Source organism: Vigna angularis, chromosome 2, assembly GCF_016808095.1.
Source record: "Vigna angularis cultivar LongXiaoDou No.4 chromosome 2, ASM1680809v1, whole genome shotgun sequence".
NCBI classification, from domain to species: Eukaryota; Viridiplantae; Streptophyta; class Magnoliopsida; order Fabales; family Fabaceae; genus Vigna; species Vigna angularis.
In genome coordinates this window covers 3,288,005-3,310,123 of record NC_068971.1, presented here as the reverse complement: position 1 = coordinate 3,310,123, position 22,119 = coordinate 3,288,005, and the positions used below count along the sequence as shown (strand labels likewise).

General features: G+C 28.7%; 1 protein-coding gene across 5 annotated transcripts; it reads right to left on the bottom strand.

Moving 5' to 3' along the window:
- Positions 1 to 8,264: 8,264 nt before the first annotated feature.
- On the bottom strand, positions 8,265 to 12,507 carry LOC108327996 (uncharacterized FCP1 homology domain-containing protein C1271.03c). Of its 5 annotated transcripts, none has more exons than XM_052873865.1 (9): positions 12,211 to 12,504; positions 12,034 to 12,105; positions 11,018 to 11,053; positions 10,591 to 10,921; positions 10,420 to 10,501; positions 10,216 to 10,282; positions 9,363 to 9,548; positions 9,186 to 9,246; positions 8,265 to 8,674 (listed from the first exon to the last, which is right to left on the bottom strand). In XM_052873865.1, exons 4-9 carry the CDS (start codon positions 10,910 to 10,912, stop codon positions 8,502 to 8,504), a joined length of 891 nt encoding a protein of 296 aa, XP_052729825.1. In that variant the 5' UTR covers positions 10,913 to 10,921; positions 11,018 to 11,053; positions 12,034 to 12,105; positions 12,211 to 12,504; the 3' UTR covers positions 8,265 to 8,501. The 5 variants fall into 5 exon arrangements, with proteins under 5 accessions (XP_052729825.1, XP_052729824.1, XP_017417251.1 ...); XM_052873864.1 differs by having other exon boundaries at positions 10,591 to 10,913; positions 12,211 to 12,503; XM_017561762.2 differs by lacking the exon at positions 12,034 to 12,105.
- Between the last annotated feature and the right edge of the window lie 9,612 nt (positions 12,508 to 22,119).

The window sequence follows — 22,119 nt, the reverse complement described above, 5'->3', positions numbered from 1 at the left end:
TTGGATCAGCAACATTCAACTCGTCATGTCTGCCATTACCAATGTGATATTGGTCCTTTAGGAGATCATTTAAAGCATCAGCCTTGTCTCTTTCAGTGTTACATTCTTCTCTATTGCCTGGCACCTCCTTGTAGGGAAAAATGTCCTCATGGAAAATAACATTTCTGCTTATGAGGAGTTCTTTGGTATTAATGTCGAGCACGATGTACCCTTTTACACCATATTTGTATCCTAAAAAGATACCTTTTCTGGCTCTAGGATCGAGTTTACCCCTGTTATTCTCAAGAGTTGAGGCAAAACATAAGCTGCCAAAGGTTTTGAGGTCTAAGTAGGTGGGAGGCAGCTTATAGAGAAGTTCATGAGGTGTTCTGTGATTAAGAGTGACAGTGGGCAGCCTGTTTATTAGATAAACAGCATGCCCAACTGCATAGGACCAGTAAGCGTTAGGCAGATTGGATTGAAAGAGTAGGCTACGGGTCACATTTAGGATATGTTGGTGCTTTCTTTCAACAACAGAGTTTTGTTCTAGGGTCTCAACACAACTCTTTTGATGGTTGATCCCATGCATGTTGTAGAAGTCCACACAATTAAATTCAGGACCATTATCAGATCTAACGGTTTTGATTGATTTGTTAAACTGATTCTTAATCTTAGTAACAAAATTTTTCAATAATTCTCTAGTTTGACCCTTATTGTTCATTAGAAAAATCCATGTGTGTCTACTGTAATCATCTACTATAGTGAGGAAATATTTATGACCATGCACAGAAACAGTATTGAGAGGGCCCCAAATATCACAATGCACAATGTCAAAACAGTCAGTGGTGGCAGAAATACTCTTAGAGAAAGATAACTTTCGTTGCTTAGCATAATGGCAAGTGTCACAAACAGTATTGATATCAGTTTTAACATAGGGAAAATTCTCAGATATGTATTTCATCACCTTGTCACCTGGATGGCCTAATCTACGGTGCCATAGGTTTACATCAAGATTTTTAAAAGAAAAAACAGCTTTAGCAGTGTATCTTTGATCAGATTTAGGAGAAACTTGCAGGTAATAGAGTCCCTTCCAAGAATTAGCACATCCAATCATCTTCAATGTATGATTCTGCTTTATCTGGCAGACCTTAGAGGAAAAAGTTAGACTGCAGTCTAGGTCCTTAATGAGGCTTTGAACAGATATCAAATTAAAGCAAAATTCAGGGATATAGAGAACATTAAAAATAATGAAATCTTTGGAAAATTGCACTGTTCCAGCATGTTCAGCAGTTAGGATAGAATTGTTTGGCAGTTTCACAGAAATAGGTTTAATTTTATAGAAGGTCACAAAATTTGTTTTATCATGTGTCACATGATCTGTGGCACCAGTGTCAATAATCCAAGAAAGAATACCTTGTTTGTGTTGGGTGTCACTTCTCTGGTCCTGATTAACCTTGTGAGGGGGCTCATCCATTTTGTCCATCATTCTGAGGAGCTTATGCATTTGCTCAGCTGTGAAGGACTGGAAAATGTCCTTACTGCTTGTTTGATTTGTGCTCTGAGCATCTCCAGGTTCAGTGGGAGTACTGGCCTGGCAAGCATTTGCAGAACCCCAGTGAGCTGTCTTGTTTTGATTGCTTTGGTTGCTGTCCCCCTTCTTGTACCAAGGAGGATATCCATGTTTAGAGTAGCACTCATCTATGGTGTGATTCGTCTTGTTGCAAAAGGAGCATTGTTTCCCATGATTAGGATTCCTACCTCTTCCTCTACCTTGTCCACGAAATCCATTACCTCTTCCTTGGCCCTTCCACTGGCTGTTCTGATCAGTGGTGCTTGCCAGAATCTTGACATCGGGAGATATATTCTTTTCCTGTCTCTCTTGCTGCATAATGAGAGAGAAAACCCGATTGATATTGGGTAGAGGATCCATTAGTAGAATTTGTGTCTTAACAGTGCTGTAAGAGTCATTTAATCCCTTCAAGAAGCATATTACATGTTCCATTTCCCTGTATTTCATGGAGATTCTTGAAAGGTCACAACTACATGGGATTTTGCATGTGCAAGCAGGGATGGGTCTTAAAAATTCTAACTCCTCCCATACGATTTTCAAATCAGTAAAGAACTGACTCACTCCCCTTTCTCCCTGTTTGATAGAATGTATATCCTGTAATAAATCAGAAATCTTGAAATAGTCTCCTTTGGAGAATCTTTCTTTCAGCTCATCCCATAATTCCTTGGCCTCTTCAACCTATATGACACTCTCGGCAATCTGTGGAGAGAGTGTCTTTGTAATCCAGGACAATATCATTACATTGCACCTTTCCCATGCATCATACAGTGGCTCATCTGTCTGGGGTTTCTTTATGGACCCATCAATAAATTTTGTTTTATTCTTGGAGAGCAAAGCTCTCTTCATGAGGAATAATTGTTTTCGTTCAGTGTCTGGGCAATAAGAGTGAGACCTGGGTTCTCACCATGGTGCAGATAGTAGGGGCTGGATGGGTTGTTAGCTTCAGCTGGGTGTGGGTAGCAAGAACTGGGTGGGTCAGTTGATTGATCCATGAGAGGGAGATTCCAAGAAACAGCCCAAGAAGATACCAAGATTTGAACCAGAGGCAACGGAAGCAGAGCAGGTACTAGACCTGCTCTGATACCATTTTACAATTGGCCCAACACTGTTGCATTTGGTGTGTGGCCCAGCCCATGTTAGTTTGCCACTAACGGGGTTCAGAATACACCACTGATGCCACGCAATCAGTGTTATGTGCGCGATATGAGAGTGAAAAGAGAGAGGGCAGAGCTTCTTGAAGGTTCCGGTAGGAGCAGGAGCAGCGATGGCGTCCGCGAAGCTGAGCGTCGCACAGGCGGCTATGGGCCACGGTGCAGAAGGAAAAAGAAACGAGCACACCGCAAGAGGTAAGAAAAATACCTTCTTTTATTATTCTGTGATTGTTACAAGAGTTCTTACTAAATGATAGTCTTCCTTTTCTGTATTGAAAACCATAAACCACTAACAAAGAGGAGAGCTCTATTTATAGAGCTCTGTCAAACTAACCACTAAACTACTAACAGTAAAACCTAGAATAACAGAAAAAGGTTACTACTGTCTTTATGACAGTAGAGAATTAGTTTCAAACCTAATATTGGGTACAAACAAAGTGTCATATCAAATAAAACAAGATATAAACATGAGTTTATATACACATAAGATACTTCCCTTAGTGAGAGACCTTTTGGAGTGATATCAAATGCAAATTCATGAGGGCATAGCCCAATAAAACAAGATATAAACATGAGTTTATATACACATAAGACTGCGAGAGTTGTGAGACTTTCTTCTATCTTCTTAGAGATTATTTTAAAATCCGTATGTAAAATTTAAGTAAATTTTGTTTCCCTTAGATATCTTATATCATTATATACGGATAATATTCTTCCTAAATTTTTTTTTGACATTATTGAAAAAATCTATATATAACTCAACTTTTTATATTAGTTAGTGAAATCTGTATATAATAACTATGTATATGATAACTAATTTATTTAGGGATCCAAATTCAAGTGTAATTATATTGTAAGTTCTTTCTTACAGTGAACATATATATATATATATATCACTTAGTAATTTTAATAAATGGAATTGGAAAGAGTAATGACAACAAAATATAAATTACAATAAGAATAAAATTTAAATGGCAATTTTCTTAGCCTTTTCATATTAAAATTAAATGTGTGTGTATGCGGGATGTTTAAGGTTTTTTTTTACGTAGATTAAAAACAAAAATTAATATTTTAGATTGATTACTTGTATTTCAAGTTCAAAATCGGACCAATAGATTAATTCATTGAAAGTTTTACCAAGATCCTAATTCAATCAATTTCTGCTTCGAAACCTTAGTAACAATTCTATGATCTCACTAGTTTAGTTTTTATATATTCTTAACTTTTACCAAAATTCCAACCCACCTGAAATAAAATAAATATATTAACTTTCTTTTACCTTTAGTTCAACTTGAAGGAAGGAAACTAAAATTAAGCAAACTTATTGAAGTAATAACTTACTCTGAAGATATTGAATTTACAAAAGCATGTCACTTTTATAACCTAAATTAGTATATCACTACTAACCAGTAAAGGATAATAATAAATATTTAACTAAAAGACAACTTAATATATGAAAAACTGGTAAACATTTTCAAATATTTAGATAGAATATAAGAAAAAAAATAAAATAAAATAAAATACTAAAAAACTAAAATTATAATTATATATTACTTAAAATTTAAATTTTTATTATTATTAAAATCATCATTAAAACAATGGAATCTTGCAACTCATGAAATGAAACACCTGACATCAATATTTCAGTTCTTTCATGCATGGGGTAGAGACAATTAGGTCAATCTTTTACAGAAAATATAGTTTAAGAAAATTTGTTTCTTCGGATCATAATATTTGTAACTTGAAACATATTTTGAGGTATACTTAATATTACATTTGATTAGATTTCAATATTCTTTAAAATATTATAAAAATAATAATGGAGATAAAAGAAAAAGATGATAATGGACGTTATAATTGAGTTACAAAATATTCAGTTAGAAATTTCACTTCTTATCTTCTCAATATATAAATAAAAAATATAATAAAGGCTTACCTATTCATACGATAATTTTTTTTTAATTTCTGTTAATTTTCTTTTATGTTAGAATCTATCGTTATTTCCTTTAATATAAGGACAATAATGCTATCGTGATCACGTGCTAATAAATGATAAAGTCAACAAGAAAATATATCACACTAACATAATTAAGGTGAGACGTCTGTAGAACTAAATAAAAAATAATTATTATAAGCACTAAAAAGTGACATTCATAACGAGTAAAAGAAAAACTAATATTATTTATGAGCACTAAAATAAAATAAAAGTAACATGTTTTGAGAAAAAGAAAATATGTTTTAAATGAAAAAAAAAAAGATTGGATTATTGGTGCATATACCTAAAGAAACGGAGGTGAAGAGAAGTAGGAGAGTTACTTTGAAAAGGGATGCACAAGCACATGCAAAAAGTGGAGCATCACGAGCTACCTCTCTTTTTATTGCCCACTAAGCAATCTACATCATCTTAATTCCAAACATAACTTTTCTCTCCCACATCATCCATGTCTCCTCCCATTAATATCTTTTTAATTCACCAAAATTATTACTTTCCATTGATTCTCACTTATTTGTTTATTAATTATCTTTAAATAAAAAATTTATAAATATAAGATCAAGTTTATACAATTGAGTTATTCTTAATAAATTATACTTAAAATTTATTTTTTAATATGATATTAAAATTATAATTTTAAATTTATTTTAATAAATTTGTTGTTTATTAAACATGTATATGCCCTAATATGAAAGAAAAAAGTTAAAAATTCCATATCTAAAATAAGACTAAGTTAGAATCCATTTTATAAACTAATTTTATAAATTAACCAAAGATATATAAAAATTTATTAGAATATACACTTTTTAAAACTCCAACTTAAACGTTTAGGAGTTACATTATATATGCATAATTATTTAAATATGAAATTAGAAGTATCATATTGAATGGAATTGGAAACTAATTAAGTGGATAATATATAAAAGTGATATCATAATATATATTATTTTAATTTTTTTTTTTAAAATTTGATTTAAAAGTGATATCATAATTTTTTATATATATATAATGACTCATTACTTGATTTTAATTTGTAGATTTTATTTCGACTCCTTCTAGTATGAAGATTTAAAGAACTTGTTAATAGTAAACTTGTTTAAATTTATGAAATAATAGCATTATCTCTTGATGAGAAGGAGAGGAATCCTACCCTATTGTATTTTTTATCAATGAATTGAATTCATTTGAGTAAGTTGAGTTTTAATTTTTTTTTAAAGACACTAATTAAGTAAACTTTAAATATACTTGATTTTATGTTTTTCATGAGTGGAAAAGAAGAAGTAGTAGTGGATGAGTTGGAAGAATAAAAGATATTGAAAAGGGAGGCAAAGGTAGAATGTTGTTAAGAAATAAAAAAGTGAGAAAAAAGGTTGTTTAGATATTAAAAAAGGGACAGAGCAAAGAATCCTTGATTCCACCTTATCCTATTCCTACATCACTTCACATGAGAAGACAGCCTTTCAAATCTACCATGTGGAGCACATACTCATTCCAAATTGAATTGAAACTCATACTTACACCTTTCTTTTCAACATTTTCAAGACGTAGAAGATGAACAAGATATGAATGTGCTTCGCATTGACAGGTGCCAAAAGAAATAGCAAAATAATCACACGTGGAAGATTGTGGACTTTGCATTTTTCTGACAAATTCTTCTTTCTCTTATGAAAAGATGAACAACTTAAAGTTGATCTCAATAATAGGTGGTCACGTGGAGTAACTATTATTTATATTTGATTGCATATAAACAAATGTTTGACACAATATATGCTTAGTAATAAGAGTGTTGCCAATCTACACAGTTCATCACAATCAAAACCTTTCTTCTTCACATGTCCCAACCACCAAACTCAACATTTTTGAAGATTCCATTCTGTTTTCTGCTCTTGTCGTTTCGATATTCAGTGGCTCCCATAGGAAATTTAAATGAAATCGATAAATTAATAAATTAATTGTACAAAAATAAAAGATGGTAATTGAAAAAAAGAGATAAATGATTAAATGTGCTTAATTTTAGGTATGCACAATAACCTTCAATATGTTTTGTTGTTGGATGAATTTTAAGGTTAATCCAAACCTAATTAAATATTGACCACGTTATTCTTCGAAAACTGAATCATAAGTCTATAATAATTGTACACACAAACGCTATAAGACTATGAATGACATTTAAGTTAGTATCTCAGTATACGATAATGTATATTCGGTGACATATTGTAAAGTTATGGGAAACGGTAGTAAGAAAGAAAGTGAGAGTGATGGGAATGCGCCAAAGACAATGATTTGGAAAACCGTACAAAGGCGTGCTCAAAGGAACTCATCAGTTCCTGTTACAAGTTCAAGCTGCCATCATCATGGCCAAGGAACAAAACCTTGTCCTCATTATACTACTATGATAAAATCACTCTTTAAATAGTTTATCAAAATAAATCAAAAATGGCATTCGTTTATTTTTACCTTTTTCACTGACATTTGATTTTTAACTCTCTTTTGTAAATTGATGTGAGGCTAAATGCAGAAAGTTTACCTTGTTCGTACCAGATATTATTCTACGAAGCTCAGGGAAAAACATAAGAGACAACCTCACGATAAGAAAAAAATATGTAAAAGAAAAAATTATTTGGTATTTATTTTCAATGCATTATATTTTTTTCAGAGTACTTTTTAAAAATAAATAAACTTTAAATTTAGAAGTTTACTTGACACATTATACCGTGTGGTCTACTAGATTAAAGCTCCTAAAAATTCTTCATTTTTCTTAACTGGGGTTGATGGATTTGATTCAGTCATAAATTTTTGAATCCAATTAATTCATCGCGAATTTTGAACGCACTCGGCAATAGTTTGTAAGTTAGCTGAAAATCGAAATTTCATTCGTTCACGAAATTGCACCAAAACGACTTAGAACGTGCGACGGTGCGAGTGACATAGCAAAACTTGGCCACTAGTTATTCTATTCCGTTTGATAAAAAAACTTGAGCTACTAGGTAGTGGTAGCTAGGTAGATTTGTCAGAGATGAAAAGATTTTCACGTGCAAAGTATTAATGGGAAACCAAACATCATGAAACAGAAGCATTAAGACTCATTAGTCATACTCACAATGACACTGAAGCTTGTCTCCTTTCCTAACACTGCTTTCATTTGACTAGGGAATAGCCATTACCATCATTTCGCACAGACTGATCCACATTAAATAGGAAATTCCGTGCCTTCGTCCTATGATTAAATGGGCTCAACTTTTCCAATAAATTTTTGGCCCATTCCACGTGAAGTGGACCAAACAAACTTTAAGGCCAGATATGTTTCGGCCTGACGCTACATCTATACTCAGTCTCCAAGTAGTTTAGGAACAGGCATAAGGACATTTGATATAGTACACCAATTAAAAGACTGAAAACACTAAACTATTTTAGATTTTTCTGCTCTGACTCTTTTGGTTCATTAAAAAAGTTAATAATTCCATCATAAAAATTCTACAGTAATTGATTCAGTTACCTAATAATCAAGGTTGTTGCCCTTTAAAGAGTAAATCAAATATGTGTACTGATGAATAGAACAGATGTTCCTATATAAATATAGCGAGTGTGTAAGAATTGAAAAACAATTAAATCAATGGTAAACAAACTACTTCAGTTTTGAAGTCTCACTCATTCCTTTCAATTCTATAGCCCTCTTGCTGTTACAGCTGTTCTTCGATATAAAAAATGTTTTGTAAGATGTTCTAACGTTAAAGAATGGGAAAACAACTGCTGTGATGAGAAAAATTAAAGGAGAAGACTACTGATCCATTTATTTGGATTTTTTTTTTCACTTTTCAGGTTGACAGGTAGAAAGACTATCGAGAACCTTGCTGTAAAAGTTCCAAGATTGACTTCTTTCATCGATAGCACTTTGACCAAATGGGTGTTGCTCCACATACTTCTGTATATTTTCAGCATTTGCCAATCCATCCAGATATTCTCGCAGATCACCTCCAGCAGCTGTCATAATTCATTGGTGATTAATTACCACTAGAAAATAGTGCTTGAAAGAGAAAACAAATGATCCATTAATGCATTTTTTGTGGTTGAAAAGTTATAATGAACCAAAAGTACTTTGTCTCATGACAAAACTTGCTTACAGTACCTATAACATTGGTGATGTTCACCAATCACATATAGATAATTACTTTGATAATATATAATGTTTAATAAAGCATTGTTATATCACTTGTATTCAATTTTGTGGCTCGTTAAAAGCCTAATTTAAGTTAAAGGAGTATAAGGAATCACTTGATTATGTTCTATCTATGTATGTCATAAAGATCCTAAAGTATGAGATCAAGCTCAATGTTAACCGAAAGCTGAAGAATATAAAGGTTAAGTTCAAAGGAGAATAGAGAAGCGCTACAGAACAAATAAAATCACTCAAATCCACTTAGCCCATTAGCAAAATCTAGCCAAGCCACAAGCAAATATAAATTAGAAGGTCATTTTGTAGTTTGTATGATACCTAGTGAATTGTCGCTCTGATTCTGAAAGCTGAATGTGTGCGGAAACACGGAGTTGCATGGCTAAAACAATTTATTTCACCATTCAAGATAAAGTTAGTAAAATAATTGAAAATTGAATATGCAGGTGGTTTCTTGAATGAAAATTGAAAAAACGAAAGAAAGAATTAGTTATTTACAGGATTAAGTAATGCCTTGTATGGAGAATCATCCAACAACAATGTATTTGATTCATTATAGTATCCATTCTTCCATGGAAGACGGGAATCGTACTTCTCCCAAATTTTCCTCAAATCTTTAAAAACCAATGGCTTGTACTTGTTTTCGAGACTTTTGAAACTTGTTTTAGTACAATAAGAAAGATCCTACAAAAGTCAATAACATTTAATGAGATGCAGAGAGTAGGCCATTATCTCAAGGTAACTCCATCAAAAACAAATAAATCAAGAACAAACGAATTCACATACCGTGCCATGATAAAATAACATTCTAAATTGGCATATGCAAATTAATGCTACATCGTTGCCATGTTCAAAACAAAAACCCTAAAGAGGGGGAAGAAGAGAAAATTAATATTTAATTTTAATTTCCAGCGGGGTGGCAAGATCACCGAGGAATAGAATTGCACGATAGAAAACTTGTATAGTCCCTAAAGAAAAATACTATTTTGACACCCCAATTTTTTTTATTACAACTATTTAATAATTCTAAATAATAATCAAATACTAAATTAAGTTATTTTACTAAAATCTAAATTAAATTATTAAATAAAAATGGTTGTGATATAGATGTATAAATTTTAAAGAGTTTCAAGATATCGCCTCCCTTGCCCAAATCGAAATATATATGAATATATTAACAAGTAAACAAGAAAGAAAAAAAACCAAATGAATGATAAAAGAGGGTCTTAAACATCTAAACATATAATTTATACCAAATTTACTAAAAGAGGGTCTCCACAGGACAAATTATTTGAAAATCAAGAACAAGAGGTAGCCAAATGAATTCAGAGATGACGGATAAAATACTTACCCAACAAAAAAGTAACCTTTGTTTCATATTTCCCATCAAATAATTAATGACATAATCGATCCTTTTCCTACAAAATAGTAAAATGAAAATTTAATACGGCTCAGATAAAAACATCACTAAAAGTGGCTACTGAAAAGATTATGCAGACAAAGTGAACACCAAAGTTTTTAACTGACATTTTAGAAAAAGATGGTTGATGAATACCTGGTTCTTGAAGACCATATAGCCACTTCAAACTTCTCAAAGCAGAAGTTCAGGAAGTCAAGATAAAAGGGCCTCTTGAATACTAAAACGAAGCATAACTGGATTAGTAAAGAATGCATACGGCACACCCTCTTAGTATAAAAAAAGTAGAATAACAGAGCTATTTCTCACGTGCTTTACTTCCTACGGTTGCATCTGCTTTACGATCCTTTGGAGGAGGAGAAACAATGTCCACAAGAAGCCCATTTAGATCAAGAACAATAAGCTTTTTCTTCAAAGATACAGTTGACGGTCCAACTAAAGAAATCCGCAAAGTTTTTCGCCTTTTTCTTTTATTTCTGGTAGAAACAGAAAATTTCCTCACACGGCGAGAAACTTGTCTGCCACTGTTTGCTTCATCTAATACAGTTGACTCAGTATTCGTAGCACTTTTTATACCTTCCTTTGGCATGCCACAAACTACTATTTCGTTTTCCTTTCTGAGGGCTTTCATCCTATATATCTTTAGTTACTCAGGTAAATTAATGATGCAAGTAACACTATAACGGCAGTATAGATAACAGCAATCTTAATATACTAGCCTCCAAGGGTTGATTACCTTCTACTGTTCCACTGTCTTTTGTCCAAATGAACTCTGCAAATGTAGACATCAAAGGATTTAAATGATATATAGAATTGTATTTACAGAAAAATGAGCCAGTTAAAACAAAAGTAATTTAATAACATAGAGTTTTGTAAAAAAAGTTATGGGTAACTAAACGGATTAAAAACAAACTAGAGAGACGATTTTCAATAGAATAAAAACTTTAATTTAATACAATAAGAATTTTAATTTAGTTTAATTCTATACTACCAATGAAATAACTAATTTGCATTAGTTATTATCTTAATGACAATATGTTATTAGATATTTATAATATAAAAAAAATTATAATATCTCGAGACTTGAAAGTTATAAACATCAAGACACAACGGTATCATATGTAACAAGTTTGCTATGTTTTAGAATATAATTATTTTAAAAGCTTTTGCTACTTACAATTTGAACTCCTGTTACAAACATTGACCAGAGTTTGCAATATGAATGCATATAGCATAGGCTATGCTCAGAAGGGAATGTTGGAGGTATTGTAGGGTTGGGAAAACATTTAATTAAATATACCGTCAATTTGATATGTCACACTAATCATATTTAAGGAGGAGAAGTACTCGATACATTTAAGGTTTTAGGTAGTATTGAAATTTTAGATGATAGTATTGAATTCCTTTAATATTAGGGATTTTAAATATTAGGAATTTTCTTTATCAGGAATTTTCATTAGTAGAAATTTTAATTGTTAGGAGCTTTCAGGAATTCATATAATTAGGAGTTTTCGGTGGATAGAACTTTTAATTACATTTGATTTGGGTATAAAGAATAAAAATATCTTCACCTAATAGTATATAATACATTTCCTCACGCGAAAATTCATCACTAATTCGATTATTACCAACAGAGTATATGTCGTCAACAATTATTCAAAAAATTTCTAAACTTGTCAATAATTTTACATACGAACAAATTACCGTACAAAAATATATATACACAGGTGTTTTTTAACAGAATATACATACAATCTATACCAATCTCAGACAGTTATCCAAAACCAGATCCTCTGAAAGTACTTTGATAAGGTTCTTTGATTTCTGAAATAACAGTCCTCAGAACAACAACAATGTACATGTACACAAAATTAAACTCGTGGAAATTGCAGAAACGATTAATTGAATTCATTGTATTCTTCTACTAACCTGGCAGTTGGAGACGGTTGACGGAGCCTACAGTTTCTGTGTCCTCTGCGGCAGCGCAAGGACACCACCCTTGCTCCTCCGTTGGCCTTCGTTGTTTTGGTGGCGCGGGTGGTTTAGGTTTGTTATGGAGTTGAGATCTATTGAGTATTGGGCTCCTTGGCTTTTAGGACAAAGTGATGCAATGGCAACGCAGATGAAGTGTTTGATGAAACGGAACAGCAGCGCTTCGAGAAAATTGATGTTCTTAAGATTTTAAATAACAGTATAAGTAGATCCAATGGTGACAGTCAACGCCACGTTCACTTCAAATCAAATGAACTGCTAAAGCATATTAATGGAAATAAAAAGGGTGAGTTGCCTGACAAACTTTTTAGTGTAGTCACTAAATTGAATTCAATTTTAAAAATTGAAAAATTGTATTTTAAAAAATTGAATAACATTAAATTAAATTCTCAATTATTTAAGAAAAATATCTTTCAAAAATATCATACCTAAAAAGATTTTATTATATATCAAAAACTAAATATTGAAAGTATTTTTATTCCATTAATATGTTTTTTTCTTCATTTAGCGTATTAGAATATGCTAAAGGAATTTCTAATTTTTAATCCAAACATAACCTAACTTCCTACCTTTCCATTGAGGACAAGTACGTTTAATTTGTTTGCTATTTATGTTTTTTAATACATGAAAACATATTTTCATATATGTTGATTTGGTGTATAACAAGAAAAGGTTGTGAGAAAGAACATGTGCTTGAGTTTCGGAATTTACTTACTGCACCCCATCAGATTTCTTCCACACCCTATCAGTTCAGAAAATTATTTTCCAGAACATAATAAATAATTCAGGATTTTTTTTGTTCGGAAAGCATCTTTCCCTTCTATTACGGAAAAAAATTTCCCAAAAACTTCTTGATGAGGTGGATGAGAAATTTGATGGGAGTGTAGAAAGCAATAGCCTCGAGTTTCTCTTGTTCACCAGCCCAAGCCCAAACACGAGTTCAACGGTCCGTGCTAAAATGGAAAACAGACCATGTTGGGTAAGTCCAAAAAAAAATCACCTTAAATATTTAATTATCTTTTGATCATTATCAATATCAATTAAACAAAAACAAATACATTAAATTGAAAAAAAAGTAAAAAAATATCACATTAAATAAATGCCACAAATATTTAGAAAAAAAAAACTTATTAAACCTAAGCTTTATATATTGCAGGACGGACCACTGTTGTAAAACGACATTAATTGTATCATTAAATGCATGATTGAGTAAATATGTTATGTTTCGATTAGGCAATGTGATAATTGAAGACGTTGAACCTTTAACAACAGTGGCAACTTCTTGATAGAGCTACAATTATTTGGATATTAATAATGTTTTAATTATTGGCAGTAGGCATTTTCAAGTACGGCGTGACGCTGGAGGACAGTTAAGAAGAATGAAAGTTAAAAGATACGCAGCACATGATGATAAAAATCCTTCCGTGCATTGGTTGGTGCATCCAATATTAAATCAAATAAAGCTAACTCTATTATTAATTAATGATAATTATACTTAATTCGATTGAAGTTATCTATTTTATGTATGTGTATAGAAAATAAGATCCTATTTTACTGGTTATTAAATCATTAATAATTACTGATACTTTCCGTATACTATACAGATACTATAATGTCAAGAATATGTATTTTACGTTTCCGTTATGTACTATTCAAAACCAGGTCTTGTCATTGTTAAGCAATAGTTAGTTAGAGTCTTACAAAAGGTGACTCGCCTTACGAATTAGACTAAGCCGAAATTTTTGAAAGAAAAGAAGAAGCATGATGTTGAAGAGATATTTACTTTTAAAAAGTTTTCTCTTAATTATGTATTGCTATATATCGATATCATCCTAACCACATAAAAATTAACGCATGATCTGATAATATACTTATATTTAGTTATTGATATTATAATTAGAATTGATAACGGTAGTTATCAATAAGTAAATTTAACATAGACATTTTTCTTATTAATTACTTATTTATTGAGTGCTAATAATGTTTATCTAGTGCATCTCAACTTATAAGAGAGCATATACATGCATGTTGAGATTATTTATTTAATATTTTTTATTTAAATTAGCTTTTAGAAAAATTTTCAATTTTATAAACATCTTTATAAAAATATACAAATATTTAATTTATGTAGGAAATCAAGATTAACATGTTTTAAATATTTAACATTATATTATATTTTATTTTATATAGAGAGTACATGCATAAAATAAAGTAACAAGTTCCTCAATACAACATATATTTCATTTTCAAAAGTCTTAAAAAAATTTCAATAATGGTATCAAAGTTATTATTGTTACATGACTTTCAAAATGGTAGAAGATTTTTCAAAAGTCATATTTTCAAAATGCAAATTTTGTGAAAAGTATTGAAGGGAGACCATACTTATGATTTGCCTAAAAATCTCACCTGCTTCAAATCAAAATCCAAAAGGGAAAATAGATAAAGAAGGTAAAGGTAAAATCATGTTTGGTGTGATCATTACCAAGATCATTCCTTTAAAATCGCTCAACAAAATTTATGATTATTTGAAAGAAAAATATAAAGGAAAAAGATATTCAAGGTAAAAAAGTTTTAAACTTATAAGGAAATTTGAGTTGCGAAGGATAAAAGAACATGAAACAATTAAAAAATAATCAAACAAATTGTTGGCTTATTTCTAATAATAAACTTGTTGAAAAAATAGTTTTCAAATTTCAAACTCGTTGAGAAAATTTTGGTGATGGTGTTAATTTCATTGAAAAATACATAAAATTTGTTTACAATTACTTAGATAGAAGTTGTACATGTTTTACAAACACAAGTAACAAAGACTAATGAGAAAAGATCATGCAACTTCAATATTAAAGGTATTCTTGAAATCAAGAACAACAAAAGGAATAAATATAACAATATAAAAAAAATCATCTTATTCTTATTACAAGAAAAATAATTATCAACATAATAAATTCTAACGATCAAATGAAAACAATTATAAAACGTAGTCAATTGAGAGAAGTAGAAAAATATAAAAATTCCAAAATCCTCAAAAAGATGTAATTATATAGGATGAATTAAAGGAGAAACTACATTATTACTAACAAATCCAGAAAAGATTGGATTATAAACAATTATTATACAAATCATATGATTCATAATTGAGAACTTTTCAAATAGCTCAACAAATGAAGAAAAATATAAAAGAGTGATTTTATGGATATTTATTGAAGAAATTTGATATCTAAGTAGAGAAAATTAACGAAAACCCACATTAAATATTTTCAAAATTTCAATTTCACCATTATAGAATTCACAATTGACAAACAAAAGATGTTAACAGAAAAAGAGATACTAAAAAATGTCAAATCTAATGAAGATGTGATCCCATTAAAAAAACTACAAAAAAATAAATAGAAAATCAAGCATAAAAAAAGAAAGAAAATAGATTTATATGATTTAAAATTCAAATAAACAAATACTAATCAAAGATAAAGTAGCAAAAAAAGCATAAGATTGTAAAAAAATTTAAAGACATAATATTATAAAATAATCTCAATTTTATAATAATAAATTATTATAGTAGTATTCTTTTGGTGTGTATATTATTAAATAATACATCTTTTATGATTATTATTTTATGTTTTATTTTCTGATTTTACTATATAAAGTTTGGGAATGATATATATACTCGTTAGGATAATTTGCATATATATATATATATATATATATATATATATATATATATATATATATATATATATATATACATATATATATATATATATATATATATATATATATATATATATATATATCAGTTAGTTTTATCATGTAATATGTGAGATTTACAATCATATTTAAATGTGAAATTATATATTTATTTGTAATTTGATAAGTGATAATACGATAATAAACGTTATTAGAACAAACTTCAATATGATATTAAAGGTAAACTTTAAATTTAATTTAAAAAAATTAATTTATAACATAAAATTTGTACCAATTTATACACGGAAATCAAATTTTATATTCCATTAATGTAGAATCAATAATCTCTTTAGAAATATATAAAAAAAAAAGCGGAGGGAATTGGTGTGGAGTTGTTAATAAAAAGAAGAAAAAGTGGTGAGAAGGGTGATAGAGGAAGATTTAGTCATTGGAATGATTAGGATGAAAATTTATTAAAGGAGGGCACTTCCCACCCACTACTTCCAAATTGCAATCAATATACGAAGAAAGATACGGTACCTATGATCATCATATCATGCATCATCTAATATAATGTCACACTACCATGCCAACCGAATAACTTCCTTTATATACCACCGACATGTCCGTGAAAAAAAGTTACAACCATTTCCCAGATTCATTAACTACATAAAATTGATAAATATAATTGTAAAATAAAAATAAAAATGGTAAAAATTTTAACCTGTTATGTCTATCTCCATTGTAAAAAAGAAGATATATTATTTGTAGGTCTGTCATCTATTATCTGAAGTATGTGAATGATTGCAAGAATAATGCAAGTAGCAGTACCCAGATATCTCTATCTTGGAAGTTATAATCATATGCTATAAAAGCATTTGCCAGAAAAAAAGTGATCATATTTGTAATCTAAGTTACTGGCAGTCTTCATTGACCAGATCCTGGAAGTTAATTGGTTGCAATGAATTGTAAGCTGGTGGTTGTTACTTTGCAGAAGGTTCACTGGGATCATGTGCACATTTGATGCACGCCATGATTGTAGATTCACATGCTTAAGAAGATGCAGTGTTCATTCTACCTGTTAGAGGATTCTGAGATATAAAGCTTTTTATGGTTTATGACTCTCTTGATGCATTCTTCGGCTGAAAAGTTACAAGAAAAAAGTTTGATGCAGTGGTCCTGCTTCATAAAACTATATTTAAAAGAGTGGTCCTAGTGATTTGAAATCTGAGGAAATTGAATTTATTTGTGTGTGGATTGCTGCAACCAAAGAAAATAGTATATGCTGCTTAACATGTTTCTATAGGTTTCTTCTTTTTTTTTTCCAAAGAATGAGAAACATGTTATTTAATTAATTCGTTTTCCAAATACTTTTGGTATATTATTTACTTTTTAATATATTTCTTAAAAATAAGAATGTTTAAGATAATAAAAATTAAAATACTTTTGGTAATTTAATATCAATTTCAAAGCCTATACTCACGTTGTTTATATGTAATATAAAAAAATTAAATAATACTGAATTTAAAAATCAAAATTATACAAAATCATTAGTATTTAAATAGTTTTTATTATTATTTAAAATTTACAATTAATTTGTGAATCAAAATCTAAATTAATTTCTTACTATGATTTTATATTATTAATTTTTAAAAACTAATAATAGCTAAAACATTAACAACTAGGGATTAATTTAAATTCTAATTTATAAATTAGTATACAATTTTATTAATGATAAAATTAATTTAAATACTAATAATTTTTAATTTATAAAATAATAACTATATTATTTAATGTAATGATTTTTCTCTCAATTGTTATTTAATTGTATAGTGATGTAGTTATATAGAACGAGTATGTGTGTTAATATTACAAGTATTTATAATTTAATTTTTAATTATTAGTGGTGAAGGAAGTTATAATTATATCCTCAGCATTTACCTTTTATTCAATTTATCTATATAATTATAATTTATTCAATAGATTAATTTTTGTTTAAATATATACAAAATTTATAACATTCTATTTCAATAATATTAATAATATTATAAAAGTATCACACATCTAAAAGAGAACGTTAACTTAAAAGAGGACATATAAAGTGTTATTACTATTATTCAAACATAATTATAATACCAAAATATATATGCAATATTCTATACGAAAATTTTTCTATTATACACATTCATAAGTAGCAAAACTAGAGTTCTTCAAAACAACAAATATATAAAGAACTAAAATTCTACTATGTCTCAACTTCATTACCACCTAGCATCTATTCAAGAGATGTTTTATCATTTGTTCACATAATTAAGATGATCATAGAAAATAAGAAACAAAAAAACACAAACAAAGATGGAAGGGTAAGTTAATTTTACTACAGAAACATACATATAATTTAGTTATGAATATAATAATTGAACACAAGTAAATCTAAATTTGATCATCTGAATACATGTATTGATGTATAATTCTAACAGATTGTGCACTTGTGGTAACTTCTACTGTTCTGCAGAGTCATTGTCAATGAGTTTTACCCTACTACACACAAGGTTAATCCGTCAACATCTTATGGGCAAAGTTCCTAAACTAGGATCCTATGTTCCTCTCACCACATACATCATCTTTCTCTACTTGATATTGGATGGTTATTAGAGTGTCAGGATCTCCACTATGAAATATCTTTACATCAATACATACACAACTTGAAACTACACAAGAAACTTCTCCTTGAAATTTCTTTCACAACATACTACATATTCACAACCATGTTTACAATTCATGAAGTATCAACAATTCTAAATAAGCATGGATTGAATTCATATAAACTATTGCAAACCAAAGGGGAATAAGAAAATACAAAAAACATGCACTCATTTCGCAACAAGGAATGCTCAAACCCATCTCGCATTTTCTTTTGTTCAATGAAATAACATGAAAATACCTTGTTACCGTTCAACACCATTCGCATTTTGGTTCGTTCAACGGTAAAGATGGTGCTCAACGCCATACCAGAAAATCTGCACTTTCTTAAACTATGATATGATGAACCATGTGCCAAATCAAATGACGAAATTAGTATTCCTAGTTAACTTAGATATTGATTCAAACACGTATTTTAGTATTCAAAAGAATGCCAATTTGTTCAAATGACTATATACTTGGTTTATAACACCAAACCAATCAATTAAATTAACACACAAGCATTTTGAACCAACAAATTTCAACACTATTTTCAATTAACCAAGACCTCAATTTCACACATTTCATACAAACAACACATGTACACTTTCAACTAATAGACTTAACAGAAAATCCCTATACTATACTACCAATTTTAGACTAATTAAAACGTGTCAAACAATAAACTATCATAAATCTCGAAAACATATTTTTAATAGTGATTCAATAAATTTGGATAATAATTGCAATCAATCACATCAAACATGCACACACAAATCAAATTATTTTAGAACTTGAGAATAATTATATTTAACTTTCCTTACTTATTAGAAACTCAAATCATTCTATGAAACCTAGAATGACTTCGTCAACTCAAGAAATTCTATTTATTCCTACAAACCACATAATCATGATCAAGATATAGTGTTAGCATTATTGATCAATAGAATCTTATAAAAGACTCAAATGACACATGTAATAAAACAATACTCACATGCATGAAAAAATGCATAAACTAAAAAAAAAAGCATAAACTAACTTACTCTTTTAGAAAAGATAATTGAATAAGCTTGAATATATTGCTTCATTATTAGTTAAACACTTTTTGATCTTAAATAGATGAACTACAATTTAAAAACTTAGAAAAAGAATAAAAATTATAAAAAATAAATTTTAGAGAAATAATATGTTTTAGAAAACAAAACTTTCTATCTTAAATTATATTTATATTTTAAATTTTTAATATTAAAATAAGTAAATCTCATTATTATTTCTAATATTATGTTTTCTAGATCCACAAAATTTAATTGATAAACAAATTTAAATCTAACACAATTTAATTTAGTTTTTTTTTCTATCAAAAAATACCAAAATTGTCCCTCGGTACGTATAAGGTAAAAACGAAATATTTATAGATTATGTAATATAATACAAAAATAGAAAAAATATAGACTAAGTATACATAAAAATAAAACAAAGTTATATATATGTCATTACACTCGGCACAAATTCTGACGAAAAATCAGTGTAGCATTAATGGTGATAAAGATATTAAATTGTTAACGCATTAATTGTGCATGTCAAGAGAGGTGGGGGTTGGAAAAGAAAAGAAATGTTAGATGATCTTAGAATGTAATATTAATATAGAAATGATACAAAACTCTTTTACATCGATTAAATTAATTTATAATATTCATTCTACAATTCTCATATATCTAGATGACATATAAATATAGAATACGTGGGATATTATATAATTAAAGTGTTTTTATTGTACTGGTTAAAAAAACCTGAAATAAAAAATAATTTGTATCAGGAAAATAGTTGTGTTGCAATAAAATATTTAATTATGAAAATGTTGCCTTTGGGTTTATTAAATAATTTGTATTATCTTAATATTAATCTTATTCATTTAACTCGGGAAAGATGTGGGATGGTTATATAAATAAAGGAAAAGTAAATACTTATTTTTTTTAAAATAATAAACCTTATTTATTTAATTCGATCATATATAATAAAATGGGTGGACCACAGTTTTTATTATGGGTGTGGAGCACAGTTAAATTTGCGTCCATTAATCAAACATCGACCAAATAGTATAAAATATTACCTCAATTTATAGGCTAATAAATGAAACTCTATTATCATTAATATTTATGTAATAACAACAAAAAAATAACATTAACATTTATGTATTTGGATCAATTTGTTTGTGAGGTCACCTAATTTTGCTAGCCCTATTTATTCTAAGGAAATGGTATATATCCAATATAGTCAACCCTTCATTGTATCAAAGAAAAAATAGCTATAGTAGGTGGAAGAAGTACAGTGAGTGTGACACATGCTATTAAAAACCAATTGCTAGTATTCCTACTAATCATCGACATTTATTAAGGAATTACAAATATAAATATTTTATCTTTTTCTATTACCAATAATGAAATACAAATATATTAATTTATCATTCACCTGTTTATAGAAGAACGAAACAGCTATTAAAATTTTTCATTACAATACAATTTAAACAAACATTTAATTAAATTATTTGATTAATTTACATGGTTGGGAGGGATATTAACTAAAATTAAAATATATTTTAAAATGTTTAATTCAGATGTTAAATACTTTTTGCTAATTAACAAATATTTTATTATTTCGAAAGAGTCTAAGAACTGAAAAAGAAATTAATTTCCAACAAAATCCCAAAATGAAAAATTCAATTGTTAAGCTTCTAAAACATGAATAAAAGACTTTTTTTTTTTGTAAAAAATATGTAGGCTTGTTTTAAACCAATCATGCCAATTCTTCGATTTTCACTCATGAAATATTATAATAAGTTTCATTAAATTTTGTAAATATAAAGTATAATTTAAGTTGATGCTTTTAAATAAGACATATAAACTTTTAATCAAATATGTATTTAGTAATAAAATTAAAATTGAATATATTTTCAATTTGAGTTTAACATTAAAAATTTAATTTGTAATCGCAAAGAACAAAACTGATATTTGAAAAGAAAAGAACAAACTATAGGAACAATAAATTATCATCATAGAAATCAATTCAATTTGTTTGATTCTCAGGATTTAATTCTCCATATGGATGAAAAAATAAACTAAATTAGAAAAATTTAGAGGAAATAAAAGAAACAATATAATAGAGAAAAAAAGAAAGAAAAGAAAATCAAGAGACAATTCCCTCAAATTTAGTAATTTATGTATAAATGTGAGTTTCAATTACATTTATAAATTCAATTATAAACGTTTAAGCTAATATAGAGAAAATATAATTGGCATGGGTTCTTTTACAAAATATATTTCATCCCCATGCATTTATATTTTATTACTTTGTAATTATTTAGTATTTCTAGATGTTAAAACATGTTTATAAAAATTATAATATAAATCGTTTACTTCAGTGAAAAACTTTTATAATTAATTAAAATTATTTCTTAAAATATAGAAAAACAACAATTTGATC